The sequence below is a fragment of the Phyllostomus discolor genome, chromosome X (genome assembly GCF_004126475.2).
Source record: "Phyllostomus discolor isolate MPI-MPIP mPhyDis1 chromosome X, mPhyDis1.pri.v3, whole genome shotgun sequence".
Lineage (NCBI taxonomy): Eukaryota > Metazoa > Chordata > Mammalia > Chiroptera > Phyllostomidae > Phyllostomus > Phyllostomus discolor.
In genome coordinates, this window is record NC_050198.1 from 76,139,853 (window position 1) to 76,157,347 (window position 17,495).

Here is a 17,495-nt window from a genome sequence, read left to right on the forward strand (position 1 = left end):
GACTCAGGACACAAGTTACAGAGGCAAAAAAAAAGGGCGCTTGATACTTAGGAGATAGAAAGCAAAGGTACACACCTGAGAAAGAAGGCATGGGCATGCAAGAGAGAGGGAGGGGAGAGAGAGAGACAGAGAGACAGAGAGAAAGAGACAGAGAGTTGGGCCCCATGCTGTAAGGGGTTTTATCTGTTTCCTAAACAGGGGGATTTGAGGGGCCTTCTCAGGGCAGAATCTGAACAGAATATGCATCAGCTTTCCAGGTGTGCCCTTTTAGGATCCTGGTCTCTACTTCATTGGTCACCACTAGGGTCCTTAGTCATTGCAGCTGGTCCTGATTGAAAGGGTCAGGCCAGATCTCCAACCCCCAGACTGCTAATGACCCAGTCAGGCCAGTTTCCAACTTTATGGACTGCCTATGACTCAGTTGTCCCGACTCTCTTGGTAGCCCGAGGCTTGATCAGAGGCTTGATCGAAACTCTCTCACCCTGCATAATAGACACCTGGCTCCAGCCAGAATGGCTGGTGGCCAGACTGACCCTCCTGTGCCTGGGAACAGCTCAGCCCTTCACCTAACCCATTGTCCCAACTCACATCCTGGAACCCTGAGGCACCCGCCTGGAAGAATAAGAGACTAACCCCTCCCTTATGCTCTCACAAACCCTGAGCCTTTTCTTTTGAAAACCCCATTCCTGCCTTCCCCTGGTGCTGAAGCCCACCTCTCATTGCAGCATCAAATAAAGGCATTTGGATCAGGTCACCCGGTCCCTCCCACCTGTGTTTCTCACACAATTTTAACACTGATGACAGCCGTGGCCTTGCTTTGTCTGGTTTTGCAGGTCCTCTGGGCTCGAAGCTGAAACACAACTGAGGCCTAGTTGTTTTCTCTAGCTTGATCAAAACTCTGTCTCTCTGGTCAGTAGGCTTGAGGCTTTGTTCCTAAGATTATCTGATGTGTGTCCGACCCTCATTGTCCTGTGGGCTTAATGCTTAAGGAGTCGTCTTGCAAAAGGCTTGTATGGGAGTCTTATGAGGCTATTCTCCAGCCCCTTGTTCCTCCTCTAAGGGCATCTAAACTGCACTGATGGGGAATCAAATGTCGGAAATTTTTTAGTTTTAGGTAATAGCTAATAACCTTAGTAATCAATGTACATAAAAAGCTATTGTTTCAGGAACTGAAGATATGACCCACCTTGACTCCAGGAGACCATAAGCAGTTCCACCGTCGTGCCTCAGGAAGACAGCAAGCAGTCAAGATGGCATCTGAGTCATTGTGCTCCAGGGAGAGATGCCCACCGCTCAGGACACAGATGAAAGAATGCTGCAGCTTTTTGCCAGATTAACTTTTCCTGAATTCCAAACCCCTTACCTACACTTTTCTTCTCCGTATAAATAGGATCAGTTTAAAGTGGAATTTAAGGTGGTCTGTTAGGGTGCAAACCAACCGTCTTCTCAGATCACTGGCCACCTAATAAAGCATCCATAAAGATTCAATCCTTGTGTCTGCTTATTGGGTCTGGTAGGTGACCGGCAGCACCAATGCTGGCTTTTCTGGTTTCAGCATGACTGGCAACATATTGAGAAGGAAAGATCACCTCGTGGGTGAGGTCCTAGCCTATAATAGTTGTTTTCTCTAGTTTTTCTCATTGTTAGGCACCTGAGACTTTCTGCCCTGATGACATTCTGTACCTGGCCTGCTGTTCCTGCTCTGCCCCTGCCCCTATAGCTGTGTGCTCTATCATAACCACTGAAATAGAATAGTTGGAGTTTTTTCCTTAGTCTATGTTTTTGTCCCATCTTTTCTCTTTGTAGGAGTATTTATTTCTTCAGTTACTTTCATACTCATATTATAGGGAGGAAAAATAATTTTTCTTTTACCCTTCTAGGTTCTAGGCTGAGACTCCTCTGTAACAAAACACAGATTAATAGGAGAAAAACGAACAGAAGTTTAATAACAGGAGAAAAGGAGATAAGGAGAAAACCCGAGTCACTCTCTGAAAAGGCCCAAACTGCCACCTTAAATATCATCTCCAGCTAATAGAGGAAAGAAGGTGTGGGGGCAGGGGTGAGACAAGTTTTGGGAGGCTGTCAGGAAAATCACAGCAATCAAGGATATAGTTGTTATGCAGATTTGGGTCATACCTTCTCTATTGATGAGTATATCTAGAGTCATCTGTCCCTATGTGGTGTGGAGAGGGAGACATTCTTACACATGGAGATTTTCTTTTTAAATGTAAATGTCCCTTACAAAGGGAAACTTCTACTAGGTTTTCTGAACATCTCCTGTGTCTGCTGTTTTTAAAAAATAACCAGCTTAACATAACCCTTATGCCCATGGATGAAAAAAGCTATCTCACAGGGTGATTTGATGATAAAATTCCTAACTAGACAGGTCATGGTAAGTAGTCACACCCCAGGCATACAGTTTCTTTATTAAAAGGATTGTTTTTGCCTTAAGCAAGCCCTGTCCAATATTCCTGTGCATCTAGTTTAACATACTTTTGAAATGCCTCTTTTCAGACCCTTCCTTCTAAAATGTGACCACCCTCAAGATTGCAAATAACATAACATTAACCATCATCTCACCCAGTCCTTGCCTTGGTTTCTCCCACCTTCCTGTAATCTTCTTACTGGCTTCTTTTATTGGCTCCAATAAACTTTTATAAAAATTCTCTACAGGTTTGAACGTTTCTTACAGTGACATGCCAAAGAATCCTGTTCTGAATCTGCAAATTCTGCTCCCTTTCAATACCTTGGTTAATCTCAGAGCCTCTGAAGACAGATTACTTAGGATTAGATCCCTGCTCTTTCTTTTCACTCATTAGCTGCATAGCACTGGGGAAGTTACTTGGCCTGTCTTTGGCTCAGTTTTTATATTTATAGAACAGTGATAATAGTAATATTTACCTCATAGGGTTTAAGCGAGAACCAAAATAGATAACATATGTAAAACACACAAAAAGTTGTTGCGTAGCAAGATTCATTTAATGTTAGCAATTATTCTTTAAATCTGAGCACAATGCATATTTTGTATAGTAGCTCAGGACTATTGCTTCTATATAACTAAAGGGTTCCTTGGAGAACAGCTAGTCTAAACTTTATTCTCTCTAAGTTATGAATGTAGACAGCAAAACACAAATAGAAGTCCAAGGGAGGCAAAATGACTTGCCTAAGGTCATGTAGTAAGTAGCATAATTGTGATTGAAATCCTCATTGCATTTTTCCAGGCTGAGTGCTCTATTCACCACACTGTAGTGCATCAAACTGAATGCACTTATAATCATTACAAAGGAGCACCCCCTCAGAAATGTTAGGAAAGAAAGATTGAAAAGGACTGATATACTGAAGAGAACTCAACCTACAAGTGCCTTCTCTAGAAATATTTAAATGAGCAGGCCTCAATTTCTTCAAATGTGAGTTTATGTTCATGCGTTTCTGAAAATAGTCCTGTTCAGATCTCATGGTGACAGTATATTTATTCATTTTATTTTTGTGCTGTGTTTCTTTAAATTGATTCTTTTTTTCCTTGGAACATTTTTATTTATTTTTTGCTTTGGTTGTTGACAGGTTTATTTTCAATTCAATACAGCTCACTGAATTACAAAGGAAAATAATGCTGTGAAAGTGTTACAGGACACCCACATAGCCCTTCCACCTGGCTGCTTTATCCTTTCAAACAGGGAGCACCCCAAAGTAAAACCATGTTGCTCAAAAACAGTGATGAGAGAGTGGTAACAGTCTGCTGCAATATCCCAATTCAGCAATTTTCAACCTTTTTCATCTTGTGGCACACATAAACTAATTACTAAAATTCTGCGGCACACGGAAAAATATATTATACTTGTTGCTGATTTGACAAAAAAAAAAAAACCCTAGGTATAAATTTTGATTCATTCATACTAGACAGCTATTGTTGTGCTGGCTGTTGTCATTTTTTTATTTGACAACCTGAGGGAAAAGAGGTCAGTGCCCCTGACTAAATAGTCAGGTATTGCATGTTTTAAAAAGTTTTTGCAGCACACTAGTTGAAAATCATTGTCCTAACTCAAATGCTGTTTCAAATGCTTTTCATGGGCTATGGTGATAAGGGCTGACAAGGTCCTGTGATGAACAAGGAAGCACCTTCAAAGTGAAATGCAAGTCCATCTGAGATACTAATAAGTATTCCATAAAAAACGTTTTTCCCCTTTTTATGTAAAAGTACACTTGAACAAATCTGAGTTGAAGATTTATAAAAACTGTTTCTTGGCTTTCCAATACCTTTCATATGCCATGGAACACATCTTCAAGAACACTTTGGAAAACACTACATCAAGACCTTGATAGTGCTAAGGTTGCTAACTTGGAGTATGAAATTTTAACAGAAATTTTTATTAAGGCAATAGTAGATTCATATGAAGTTGTACAGTACAGAAAAGTCCCATGTAAACTTTGTCCAATTTCACCCAATGGCAATATCTTGCAAAACTATAGTATAACATCATAGCCAAGATATTAACATTTATACAGTCAGCTGATTCTTTTCAGATTTTCCACGTGTTATAATGATATGCATGTGTGTGTGAAGTTCTACATAATCTTACCACATGCAGATTCAAGTATCTGGTGTCCACGAATTTTTTTGAGAAATTATTACTTCTTTATTTCCATTACTTTGTTATGGAAATTTAACACTTTCTTCGATTATCAACATAAGTAAAACCAAAAAAACAAACCCACAGTTGTATTAGCATTACCTAGCACTTTTTCATTAGGAGCAATTACATTTAGTTCTTCCATATGTCTCAAAATGTCAGGCATGTCACTACTTCAAAATTAGAATAGTTATTAAATCTGCCAATAGATCTTCTTACTTAATGCTTTAATAAAATATATTTTACTATGTCAAAATTTTATTTTATTTTACTTTTTTAAAGATTTTATTTATTTATTTTTTAGAAACGGGAAGGAAGGGAAAGAAACATCAGTGTGTGGTTGCCTCCCACGTGCCCCCTACTGGGGACCTGGTCCACAAGCCAGGCATGTGCCCTGACTAGGAATCGAACCAGTGATCCTTTGGTTCACAGGCCCACACTCAATCCACTGAGCCACACCAGCCAGGGCAACAGCTTTATTTTTGCCTCACAAGTCAAGCATGTGCCCTAGGCTGGGACTCGAATCTGAGACCCTTTGATTCGTAGGCCGGCACTCAACCACTGAGCCACACCAGCCAGGGCTACTATGTCACAATTTTAAATAATTTGATAGCTATATGTTAATATATTTAGTTTCTTTGCAATCCTTTGTTTTTTATATATTCATTTAAATGTGCTACTTTGACACAAGTTTCATATGCTTCCCCAGACTATCAAAGGGTGTATGGCACAAAAAAGGGTTAAATACTTCGAGTGTAGTGGGGGGTAATGCCACACTGAAAAGAAAGCCAGAAACAAGAAAAATGAATTACAGTTTGGTGTCACAGAATAAAAGGGAGGATTGAATTTCAAATAGAGACTGGTCAATAGAGTCAAATACCACAGAAAGTTCACATTAGAAGAAACTAGTTTTTTTGTGCATTTTTGGCATTAAATATTAGAAACTAAATTCATTTTTAAAATACAGTTAAATGTTCACAGCCTATATATCATTCTGATGATTTAACATATGAAATTAGCCTAAATGCTGTAATGTGAATCCTCAGTCTACTCTACATTTTTTAACTATCAGAAAAGGAAACTGACAGGGTCAAGCCAGTTTTCCAACACGCTGCACTGCTCATGATTCAGTCATCTCAACTCAATTGATAGCCTGTGGCTTAATCGAAACTCTCTCCCACCCCTTGCAATAGACATCTGGCGCCAGCCACAATGGTTGGTGGGCAGACTGACCTTCCTGTACCTGGGAACAGCCCGCCCATCACCTAACCCATTGTCCCGGCTCACATCCTGGACCCCTGAGGCGCCAGCCTTGAACCAGGAACAAGAGACTAACCCCTCCCCTATCCCCTCACAAACCCTGAGCTTTTTCTTTAAAAAAAAATTCCTGCCTCCTCCCTGGGCTGCAGTCCATCCCCGACTTAGCCTACCAGTAAGCACAGCATCAGTGAAGGCACTTGGATCAGATCACCCGCTTCCTCCGTATCCACACTGGTGAAATCAGCTAGGGTAAGGAGTATATCCCTCTCCCTCATCTAGGCACTCTTCTTCTCTATTCTGCTGTTGTCCTGGACAATGCTTTGAAAATTCCAGTGCTGGGTCAGAGTGACTGCCTGCTGGGTCCTGGACCCTTGGGAGTAGAAGGAAGATGAAATGCCTCCCTCCTCCCTTTCTCTGTCATGACACTAAGACACTAAAGGGTGAGATGTCCCATTGTTTATCCTAGGGTAGAGAGACTGGGCTTGCTCCTTTCTCCCCTCTCAATCTTACTCTTCATAGTGGGTGGGGGCCAGTCACTGCCTCCCTGCAATGCTCCCTTTGGATGTCTGCTCAAAAGTCTGAAAGATGTGGGCTTAGAAATGGACTTAAAACCCAAGAAAATTATTTTCTTCTGTAACATGGCCTGACCTCAATATAAGCTGGAAAATGGGTCCATCTGGCCAGAAAATGGGACACTCAACCCTCAAATCCTCACAGACCTTGACAATTTCTGTCAGTGTCTCCACAAGTGGAGTGAGGTCCCATATGTCCAGGCCTTCTTTGAGCTGCGCAGGTGCCCCTCCCTATGCCAGACCTGTTCCACCTACCAAATCCTTCTCCTCTGCTCTCCTCTTTCCCAGCACTGTCCATCTGTTCCCAGCACCCCAACAGAAACATCCTTTGATCCCTCTAAGGACTATCTTCTCCTTCCCTATGCATCCTCTCCTCCTCCATCTGACAAGGCCGGGGCCAGAACCACAGACTATGAATTCCCTGCCTCTCCTCTCCACCTAAGACCCTGTACCTCCGTCCCCTCACAGGCCTAGGTCCAGCAGACCTCAGCCTGTCCTGGAGGTGGCAGGACCAGAAGGACCCATCTGAGACCACGTCCCCTTCTCCCTTTCAGATCTCTCCCAATTTGAACAATACCAAGAATCCTTTTCCTCTGATCCCACTCATTTTCTCAAAGAATTTCAGTATCTGTCTCCTACAATTTCACTTGGCGAGACCTCTATGTCATACTCTCCACCTGTCTTTTCTCTGAGGAGAAGGATGTGTTTGGCTGGCAATCCAGGCTCACATTGATACCCTAACCAGGTAAGACCCTGCCAGTGCACCAGTAGGAGCCACCGCTGTCCCTCATGAAGACCCTAACTGGGACTATCAGGATGGGAAAGAGGGCAGACATTCCCGCAATCACATAACCTGCTTCGCAGCGGGACTGCAGGTTGCTGCACACAGGGCAGTCACCTATGACAAACTAAAGGAAATCTCCCAGGGAGCAGACTGAGAATTCTGCTGCCTTTCTTGCTAGACTTCGGGAAGCTTCCAGTGTTTTACTAATCTGAACCCAGACTTCCCGGGGGGCACCCTATTCCTCCATATGCATTTCGTCTCCCAATCGGCTCCAGACATACACCAAAAGCTCCAAAAATTAGACGCAGGCCCTCAAACTAGCTACAAGGAGCTAGTTAATCAAGTCTTTAAAGTTTTCAATAACAAAGGCAAGGAGAAGGCCCAGCAGCAAAAACAAATGGAGGAAGCTAAGGTCAAGTCCTGTAACTAGGCCTACCAGCTGCTTGCCTCAGCATTAAAACAGACCTGAGATTTCTCAAGACAAATGGGAAAAAGCCTTCCAGGGACCAGTTTTAAGTGTGGAAAACCTGGGCATTGGGGCAAACAATGCCAAAACTCCGGGCTGTGGCTGCTGTACAAACTAGAGGGCCATTAGAAGTCCAAATGCCCCGGGGCTTTTCAAGGCAAGGGGGTATCAGTTATCCATTTGGATCAGACTCCTGGTTAGTGCAGAAGATTGGTGGTGCCTGGGAACTGCACATGGCCCCATCATAATCAACAGGATGGAACCTTGGGTAACTTTATCAGCAGCAGGTAAGCCAATCTCTTTCCTCTTTGATATGGGGGACAGTTACTCAGCTCTCCCTGAATATGGGCCAAGGATCCATTCCTTAGTTTCTATAGTAGGAGTCGATGGCATAGGCTCACAACCATTACCCACCCCTCTCCTACCCTACTCACTAGAGGACCACTTATTTACTCTCTCATTCTTGGTCCTTCCTTGTTGCCCTACACCAGTTCTTAGAAGACACATTTTCACCAAGCTTAATGCATAAATACTAATTCTTTCTCCTTGAAACTTGCAGGACATTTTCCTTCTCTTTCTCCATATCACTCACTCCCTAAAGTTAAATCACTCCTGCTGGCTTTGCCTCTCCACCTGTAGCTGGGGGTATGCCCAGCCCCTACCACCAGGTCAGTGGGGTAATGTCTCTTACAATCTTGACTCAACAACCACCCACATAAATGCTTGGGGGCCTCACCCATGACTGGCACTCTTATAAGGGCCTCCTATTCTTTCACATCATTAATCACTTACATGCCACCTACCCCTTCTGCATCATAAGTCAAAGGAGTAAATGAACCCCAGTTGGCTCACTTAACCCAAGCCAGTGCCAACAGAGCTTTACAATCTCACAACCCCCTCTCAGAAATGTCTTGAGACTCTCTCTAACCTGGTTACCAAACCTTGGGGTGGGTGGAATCCAAAATCCTGGAGATGAAACGGCTTTCTTATATATTTGCTTCCCAAGACCTGCGACTCTCACTGGCACAATCGTGACATAGACATCTACCTACTGCAATGGCAGGCCAGACAGAAAAGTTAACCTCCTCAACCTTTTTTCCCAAGAGGACCAGGACTGTCTCCCCTGGTACCGAGATCACACTGTGGCAGTTTATTATGGGAAAAAGTGGGGCTCTATCTACTCTGAATTTATAGACAAACCCCTCCAAAATCCCATCATTGACCCCCTAGTCACAGCATCCCTAGCTGCACACGGACTTGAATACTGGGGCACCAAATACCTCAGGACTAGAACACTAGTTAACAGTAGATATGTCTCAATAGAAACCCAGCCCAGTATGATCACAGAATACAAAATTTCTGCAAAAATCCACCACTCTTTGGGGGTATGTTAGATTTGTGGATCAGGGGCCTATTGGGCTTTGCCCCCAAAATGGACAGGGATCTGATCCCTGGGGGACATTCTTCCTGACATTATCCATCACATGGGAAAATGCCTCATTCCCCTTTCTCCTCAGGGGACAGGGACACTTTTTCAAAAGGGGCAGCCCGTTGTTCCCTGTAATAGCATTGCTAGGAGTTCTCTCTGCAGCTAAGGCTGCAGTGGGTGGAACCTCCCTAAGTATTCATCACCAATTATCTCTACAAACAGCAGAGGTACTCCCAAGATGGGAGAAACCCTAGCTGCACCCCAGGGACAACTAGACTCCATAGCAGGGGTGGCCCTTCAAAATCAGGGAGCTCTAGACCTACGCACAGCATCAGAAGGACAGATATGTCTGTATTTCAAAGAGTGCTGTTTCTACGTTTAACAAATCAGGCCAGGCCCAATAAAATATTCAGGGTATACTAAAGTCTTCATCTAAAATCAAAAGTCTAAGTCCCTCAATAAATCCTAGTTCCTAGCTGTCTGGCATAACCTGGGTACTGCCTTTTCTGGGACCTCTTTATGCTCACACAATGTATCTTTAACCTTCTTGTAAAGTTTATATCTTCCAGGCTGGAGCAGTTCAAAAAACAAATTGGGGCAGTACTTGTCCTGCAATATTACCAACCAGAGCAAGGACAAGCACAAGCACAGCTCATGGAGATGACTTAGGGACAGCTCTAGGACCTTTCTCAGCAGGAAGCAGTTCCAGAAGACAGACCTTCATTCATTTACTCCCAGCGTTGGAAAAAAAGAATAAAAAGCAGTGTGGGATGAAAGAGTCAGGCCAGTTTTCCAACCTGTCAGATTGTTCATGACCCAAGCAGGCCATTTTTCCAACCCATTGGACTGTTCATGACTCAGTTATCTGGATTCACTTGTAGCCTGCGGCTTAATCGAAACTCTCACCCACTGTGCACAATAGACATCTGGCACCAGCCTCACCCGACTATACCTGGGAACAGCCCAGCCCTTTACCCAACCCATCGTCCTGGTTCACATCCTGAAACCCTGAGGTACCGGCAAGGAAGAACAAGAAACTAACCCCTCTCCTGTCCCCTCAAATTCCACACTTTTATTTAAAAAAAAAAAAAAAAACATTCCTGCCTTCTCCCGAGGCTGCAGTTGATTCCGACTAAGCCTACCTGTAAGCACGGCATCAGTAAAGGCACTTGGATCAGATCATCCGGTTCCTCCAGCCTCTATTTCTCACAGAAACTAAGAAAACAACCCCATTTGCAATTGCATACAAAAATACCTAGGAATAAATTTCAAAGGATGTAAAATACCTGTACTTGGAAAATTATAAGACACTGAAGAGAAGTAGATATAAGTAAATGGAAGCATATACTGTGTTCATGGACTGGAAGAATTAACATCGTTAAAATGTCCAAACCACCCAAAGTAATCTATAGATTCAATGCAATTCCTATCAAGATACCAATGGTATATCACACAGTACTAGAACAAATAATCCAAAACTTTATGTGGAACTACAAAAGACCCTGAATAGCCACAGCAATCTTGAGAGAGAAGAACAAAGTTGGCGGAATCGCGTTACCTGATATAAAACTATACTATAAGGCCATAGTAATCAAAACAGCATGGTACTGGCATAAAAACAGACATATAGCTCAATGGAACAGAATAGAGAGCTCAGAAATAAACCCACGCTTATATGGTCAATTAATCCATGGCAAAGAAGGCAAACACATACAATGGGGTAAAGGTAGTCTATTCAAACAATGGTATTGGGAAAATCGGACAGATAAGTATAAGAAATGAAAGTAGACCAACCTCTTATACCATATACAAGAATAAACTCAAACTGGATTAAAGTTGTCAATATAAAAGTTGAAACCATAAAACTCCTAGAAGAAAACATAGGCAGTAATATGAGACATTTCTCTTAGTAATAATTTTTTACTGATATAACTCCTTGGGCAAAGGAAACAAAAAAAATAAATAAATGGGACTATATGAAACTAAAAAGGTTTTGCACAGCAAAGAAAACTATCAAGAAAATGAAAAGAATAGTCTGCTGATTTCCAGGTTTCTCTCTCAGGTGACTCAGTGGATAGGGAAGGTCTGATCCCAGGGGCAAGATATACTTGTTAGTTCCCAAAGTGAGAGAGATGATGAGACACAAAAAGATCCTTGTGAAGATTGCTTTACTGCTAATGTGGAGACATGCAATTCAAGAGACAAAAGAAAAGACTCTCAAAAGGAAAATCAGGACGGCTGGCATTCCTGTCCAGAAATGGAATAAAGAAATGGTGACCATGCACTTAGAAAACAGAGGACATACAAGGCAAAGTGGAGGGCAAAATAAAAGAGAAGCAAGATCTTTACAATGCTAAAGAAAATTGTCAAGAGGAATATGTTTTGCAAAAACCAAACACACCTATCACTGTAACTCTTTTTGTTATTGATAACAACAAAAACATTTAAAAGGAGTCATCCTACTTAGCCTCTCTAATCCTGGGATCTTGCAACCCCAGATCTCTGCCTCAACTCTGTCCTCCCTCATAAATTGTCTGACCTCCTCTGACTCACTCATCCTTTTAGACCAGGTGTGTATGTATGTGGTTAGAAGTCCTCTTCCAGTTCCCTGCGTGCCTGAGTGATCACTTTCAGTGTCTGCAAGAGTTCCACAGTGCCCTCTAGTGGCACAGATATGCTTCAATACTGATGTATCCCGCTTGTTCACCAAATAGGTGGCAGCCTGCCAAGAAAGGTTGGTCCCAGAAGGCCTTGCGGTGCGACGCACAGCCCGCCTCCGTGACGTGTTACGTAGTCGCCTCGCGGGAGTTCGAGCAGTGCGGTAGGCGGCTGTGGTCTTTGTGTGGAAAAGGAGAGGTTCGAGGGAGGAAAGAGGCGTAAGAGGAGGCCAGGACTGGGGTAGGACTGAACTAAGATTGAACAGAGTGCTGAGGGGTGCACTTTTGCTGGCCGCAGCCTTTTGGGTGCAAGCGGCAGGCAGCTCCAAGGAGCGGCAGGCAGCGCGGCAAAGCACGCGGCGGTGGCGGTAGCGGCAGCGGCGGCGGTGGTGGTGAGATACACAGTGGTGTGGCATCAGTGGCCTCTTTGCCTGTGAGAAGGTTAGTCGGGTAGGCTGCAGCAGCCATGGCAGTGAATTTCGGTGACTTCACCAGTGGGTTCCGCCATAATGAGGTGGTCAGCTTCATCAATAATGAAGTCCTCAGTAATGGCGGCGGCCCGGATTTCTATACTAACTTCCGTTCACAGCCCTGGAATGAGATAGAGGACCAGCTTCGGGCTGTCCTGACTGACCCTCAGGTACCGCATAACCTCAAGAGGGCTTATACCTGGAGCGCGCTGGCTTTGAGTGTGCGTGTGGCTGCGAGGCAGCGCGAGCAGCAAGTGCCCCAGGTCCGATGGCTGCAGCAGCGGGTGCAGGAGCGCGAGGCGACTTCCTGGGTTCTGGCTTCCCAGTTGCAGCAGCTGTGCAAGGAGCGTGACCAGGTGGCCTCGAGTCTCCAACGTGCACTGGCCACACTGCAGGAGACAATGGATGAGCGTGATGTGTTGTGCCACCGCCTGCACCAGGTCCAGAGGTCAGCTCAGGCCAACCTACCGCCCCGGGCAATCAAGCCTGTGCGAAGAGAGCAGCAACATGGGGCCACAGCGTGGCCCGTGAGTGCGGAGGAACAGGGCGAGGTGGTAGCTACAGGGGCACACAGCATACCACATTTGGAAACCCAGATGGCATCCCTGGGAACTGATCTTTACATGCCAAGGCCCTCGAGTGCCTGGGCCCAGGCCATGCACCAGCCTCTGCCAAGGCCGTCTCTGCCAAGGCTGCCTCTAACTAGGCTGCCTCTGCCAAGGCCAGTACCACATCCATTCCCAGTCCATGCACCATTCCCAATGGGATTTCCATACTCGACACCTCTACCACCACCACCACCACCACCACCAGTAGTCATGGAAGCAGAAGGAGCAGTGGCGGGAATGGCAGCAGCAGCAGCAGGAACAGGCGTACCCCAGATACCTCCTTTGGGGATGTATTCACCTGGCCTGAGCACTGCAGTGGGAACCCAGGAGGTGATGGGCCCCCTGACTGACCAGAGTTCCTATGGTCCCTGCGGATATCCTGAGACTCTCCAGGGGGGAAGTTCTCTGGGGGATAGCACAGATCACAGCCAAGACAAAGATCCTGTGTGTTCCCAGAAGGCATATCCAGTGATACTCCAGGACAAGTACCCCCTGGGGAACAGTGAGAGCCACAGCCAAGAAGGTACAGTGATGCCCCAAGGGAAGAACCTCCTGGGAAACATCAAAAGCCATAGCCTAGACAAAGGTCCAGAGATGTCCCAGGAGATGTACCCCTTGGGGGGCAGTGAGATCCACAGCCAAGAAGGTCTAGAGATGCCCCAGGGGAGGAACCTCCTGGGAAACAGCGAGAGCCACGGCCAAGAAGGTCCAGTGATGCCCCAGGGGAGGAACCCCCTGGGGAACAGCAAAAACCATGGCCAAGACGGTCCAGTGATGCCCCAGGGGAAATACCCCATGGGGAACAGCAAAAGCCACAGCCAAGGAGGAGGTCCAGAGATGTCCCAGGAGATGTACCCCCTGGCGGGCAGCAGGAGTGGCGCTGTGAGAAAATGTCCAAAGAAACAACAGCCTCAGGGTCAGAAGGCTGGGCAACCAAAAGGGGTAAGAGCCTCAGAATTCATGCACCAGGAGGTGTTTGCCTCATACTACAATCTACAGAACTGGTACTGTCCATGGTGTAGAGCGGCTAATTTCTTATGGCGCAAGTCCTGCTATAAATGCAAGAGAGTCAGTATGGCATTTTCGAGTGGAGGCTCGGACCCACGCCAAACTCATTTCAGGAAGGTAAGTAAGAATATAAACACTCCAAAGGAAAAAAACAATTTCCTAAGATCTTCTGATCAAAAAGTAACTATTTTACTTGAAAATTTGAAAACTAAAAGTATGATAAAATTAAATAATCTATTATCCCAATTACTCAAATTAACCACATTTTATTCTGAATATACAAAAATATATGTGTTTATATTCTTATCCACTTATTTTAACAAAGATGGACTGCTTTTGTGTATTACACTCTTTGAGTAGAGGATTTCTCCTAATTGCATTTAAGTTTACAGGTGGTAGATTCTGGATGCTGATGCTGATTGGTTGCCAACTAGAGACACTGAAGCCATGAAGCCTTTATTCTCCTTTCCACTCCTTTCTGTCTTCTTATTGACCCCCTTTTCCTGAAAATGCCATGTCTTTGGCTGGGAACAGCCATATGTTTTTTAGAGTTACACACTACATTGAATTTTAGGAGGGCTGCTTTTCCTTGAAAATTCTGTTATTACTTTGTAAACTTCTGCAGCATTCATGTTTGCTTCTTGTCTTTTTCAAGTTTTACAGATAAAGGCCTGATCTTGTGTTTCTGAGTGTCACGGAATTTGATTGTTGTTGAAGAAGTTGAACCTGTTAGAAGATTTCCCAAAAGTCTAAAGAAACCGCACCTTTTTTCCAACTGACCCACACTTCAGTGAGATACCCCACTGGCTGGAGCAGAGAAGAGTGAGAGGAAGTAAGGGAAGAAGAGATGCTTGTTCTTTTTTATAGAAACTTTTAATGTTAAGTAGTTTTATTTTCAATTACAGTTTACTTTCAGTTTTGTTTTATATTGCTTTCAGATGTATAGCATAGTGGTTAGACAGTCATATACTTGACAAAGTGTCCCCCCCCCCAATATTTCTAGTACCCACCTGGCACCATACATAGTTATTATACCATTATTGGATATACTTCCTATGCTGTCTTAAAGAAGGGCAGTGTTTGAGGGAGTGTTAGATATACACTCTAGCCCTCAGACTCAGCCACCTCCATCTTAAGTCCCTTTCCAGTGAAGAGTGGATGAAGAGCAAAACCCTGTTTGTGCTTCTCTTGGGAAGAATAATCAGATTAAAAGTAGAACTGGACTGGGACAGGTACTCTTGAGAATGCCCCTTGTATATTCCAGGCAGGCTCTCCACTTCCCTGAGGCAGCTGCTCAGGGAAGCAAGGAGGGAGCCAGTGTGGAGCCCAGGGGGTGGGAAGTTAGGTAAGATTCCAGTGTGAAAAATAGATGTCCTAGAGTTTCCTCCTTGATATCCCAGCTCACCTAGTTCAATGTTTGTCAAGGTTTTTTTCTGATTATAACTAGTAATAAAGAGTGTGCATTTACCTGCTCTGTCTTCTGTGTAGTATCTATCTTGGTAAGTCTGCTCAAGGGCTGCAGCTTAAATCTGCAGGTTCCTTTGTCCCACTGAGGTAAAGGAAAGGTCAAAGTCATTCACTGTTGAAGAGCCTGTCCTCTTCCAGAGTTACCTAAGAATGGGAGGGAGGGGAGCTTTTATGTGGGCTTCAATCCACTGTGATCATCCCTGGTACTCTCACTGTCCAAGTCCACATGGTCACTTGAAGGTGGGCATGTCTACTTCTCTGGGCCAGTGGGGGTTGGAGGTGTCTGCCAGTGCTGGAAGCTGTGATGCCTAAGGTCGAGTCTACCTACATGTAGTGTGCACCCATTCCATTCAGGGGCCCTGCCTTCTCCCTGAGGTCCTGGCAGGGAATAAAGAGTATTTAAGGTGATTTGCCATTACTAAGGTAGGGTGGGCCTGGTGCTGCTGCTTTGTGGGCACTTATGAAGGTGGTGGTAACAGAGGAAGGATATGGGTATTTCTCTGAGCAGCAGAGTGCAGGGGAGGTGGGAGGAGGCATTTGAGATCTTTTGGAAGCCTCAGAGCAAGAGCAAAATTATTCTATGTAGAGGATCATAGCAATTTTCTCCACTCTATCTCCTCATTCATTCCTTCACTTTATACCTGCTGCTAGACCCTATGCAGGAGCAGTACCTTCAAATTTCCATTTCCATTTCCACAATGAATATACCACCTATCATTTAACCCCTTCTACTCCCACTATCAAAAGGAGAGTCAGAAGATGTGGCTTGAATAATAGCACTTCCTGTAAGAGAACTTGCAGCTAGTATATGTGCACCTGTGGGGGATGGAGAAAACTGGTAGGGAAGAAGGGGCTGCAGCCTTGGTGGCAGAAGGGACAGAACAAAAAGCATTCCTCAAGATTCCTTAGGGATGAAAGAATTTTGTCTGGTAAAGACCGAAAGACTGGAATGGTGAAAATGGTTAAAAAAGGATTATTTGTAGGATAAATCCATACTTGAAATGAGGGAGATACCTGATCCTGGGCAGGAGCTTTGTCTTCTGATTGGCCAGTCCTCTGATTTCAGATATGTAAGTGAGAAACAAGGAGATACGAAACAGAAGAAATCAATTTTCTGAGGATGTCTCTGATTATACATGCAGCTATAAGTGTAGTTTAATTTCATTTTAGAAAAAATACAAAACAGAAAAAGATCTAACCATATCCCCACCACTAGAAGCACCACTGTTTATATTTTTATTATTTTAATTCTATAATCTCCATTCCACCTTCTCACCCATTCCTTCACATTATACCTGCCACTAGATGTTACACAGGAGTAGTGCTTTCATACACAGAGATAGGCATGATAATTTTTTTTAAAAAGCATCCTGGCCCTGGCTGGTATGACTCAGTGGATTGGGTGGAATCCTGCAAACCAAACTGTCCCCGGTTCAATTTCCAGTCAAGGCACATGCCTAGGGTGCAGCCAGGTCCCAGGTTGGGGGCTTGTAAAAGGCAACCAATCCATGTTTGTCTCAGTGTTTCCCTCTCTTTCTCCCTCCCTTTCCCTCTCTCTAAAAATAAATAAATGAAATCTTAAAAAAACCCTCTACATAATGTTTTATAGCCTTACTTTTTATTGTGGTTAAAAAATATGGCATGAAATCTATCCTCAACAAAATTTTAACTGTAAAATTGAACTACATTGTTAACTATAAGCCCAATGTTATATAGCAGGTTGCTAGATCTTTTTCATCTCCACACACATACACTTTTATCTCTCATAATTGAAAGTTTATACCTAAGCTTTATTTTTAATTAATACATTATTTTTTCTTTCATGCTTGGGTACCCTAGGTGCTAGAGGTCCCTCATCCCAGAATCTTCTGTAAGGAGTCTGGCCCACACCACCTATCAAGCAAACCCCAATCCTTGTCAATACCCTATTCCCCACTCCCCTCCCCTCATCAACACCACAGTGCAGGGGTGCCTTTTACCAGGACCTGTGGCCAAATGTCTGGGACCAGGGTCCCGTCCAGACGCTGTGCAGGGCAGGACCGCCCAGGGTCAGAATGGGGGAGTGAAATACACATGCACAGGTTGCAAAGCCCATTACCTTCTAGGAGTCAGGAGGCCCAAATGCGCAGGTGTGTGACCCAAGTTT

At 44.3% G+C, this 17,495-nt stretch overlaps 1 protein-coding gene and 1 long non-coding RNA gene across 2 annotated transcripts; one reads left to right on the forward strand and one right to left on the reverse strand.

Annotated features, from left to right (window-relative positions):
* Positions 1 to 336: 336 nt before the first annotated feature.
* On the reverse strand, positions 337 to 10,148 carry LOC118498417. The gene is made up of 3 exons (XR_004900903.1): positions 10,015 to 10,148; positions 2,843 to 2,847; positions 337 to 430 (listed from the first exon to the last, which is right to left on the reverse strand). It is a non-coding gene; the product is annotated as an uncharacterized LOC118498417 (long non-coding RNA).
* A 2,087-nt stretch (positions 10,149 to 12,235) lies between these two features.
* LOC114505512 (putative testis-expressed protein 13C) lies at positions 12,236 to 14,635 on the forward strand. The gene is made up of 2 exons (XM_036016361.1): positions 12,236 to 13,999; positions 14,600 to 14,635. Exons 1-2 carry the CDS (start codon positions 12,263 to 12,265, stop codon positions 14,633 to 14,635), a joined length of 1,773 nt encoding a protein of 590 aa, XP_035872254.1. The 5' UTR covers positions 12,236 to 12,262.
* The last annotated feature ends 2,860 nt before the right edge of the window (positions 14,636 to 17,495 follow it).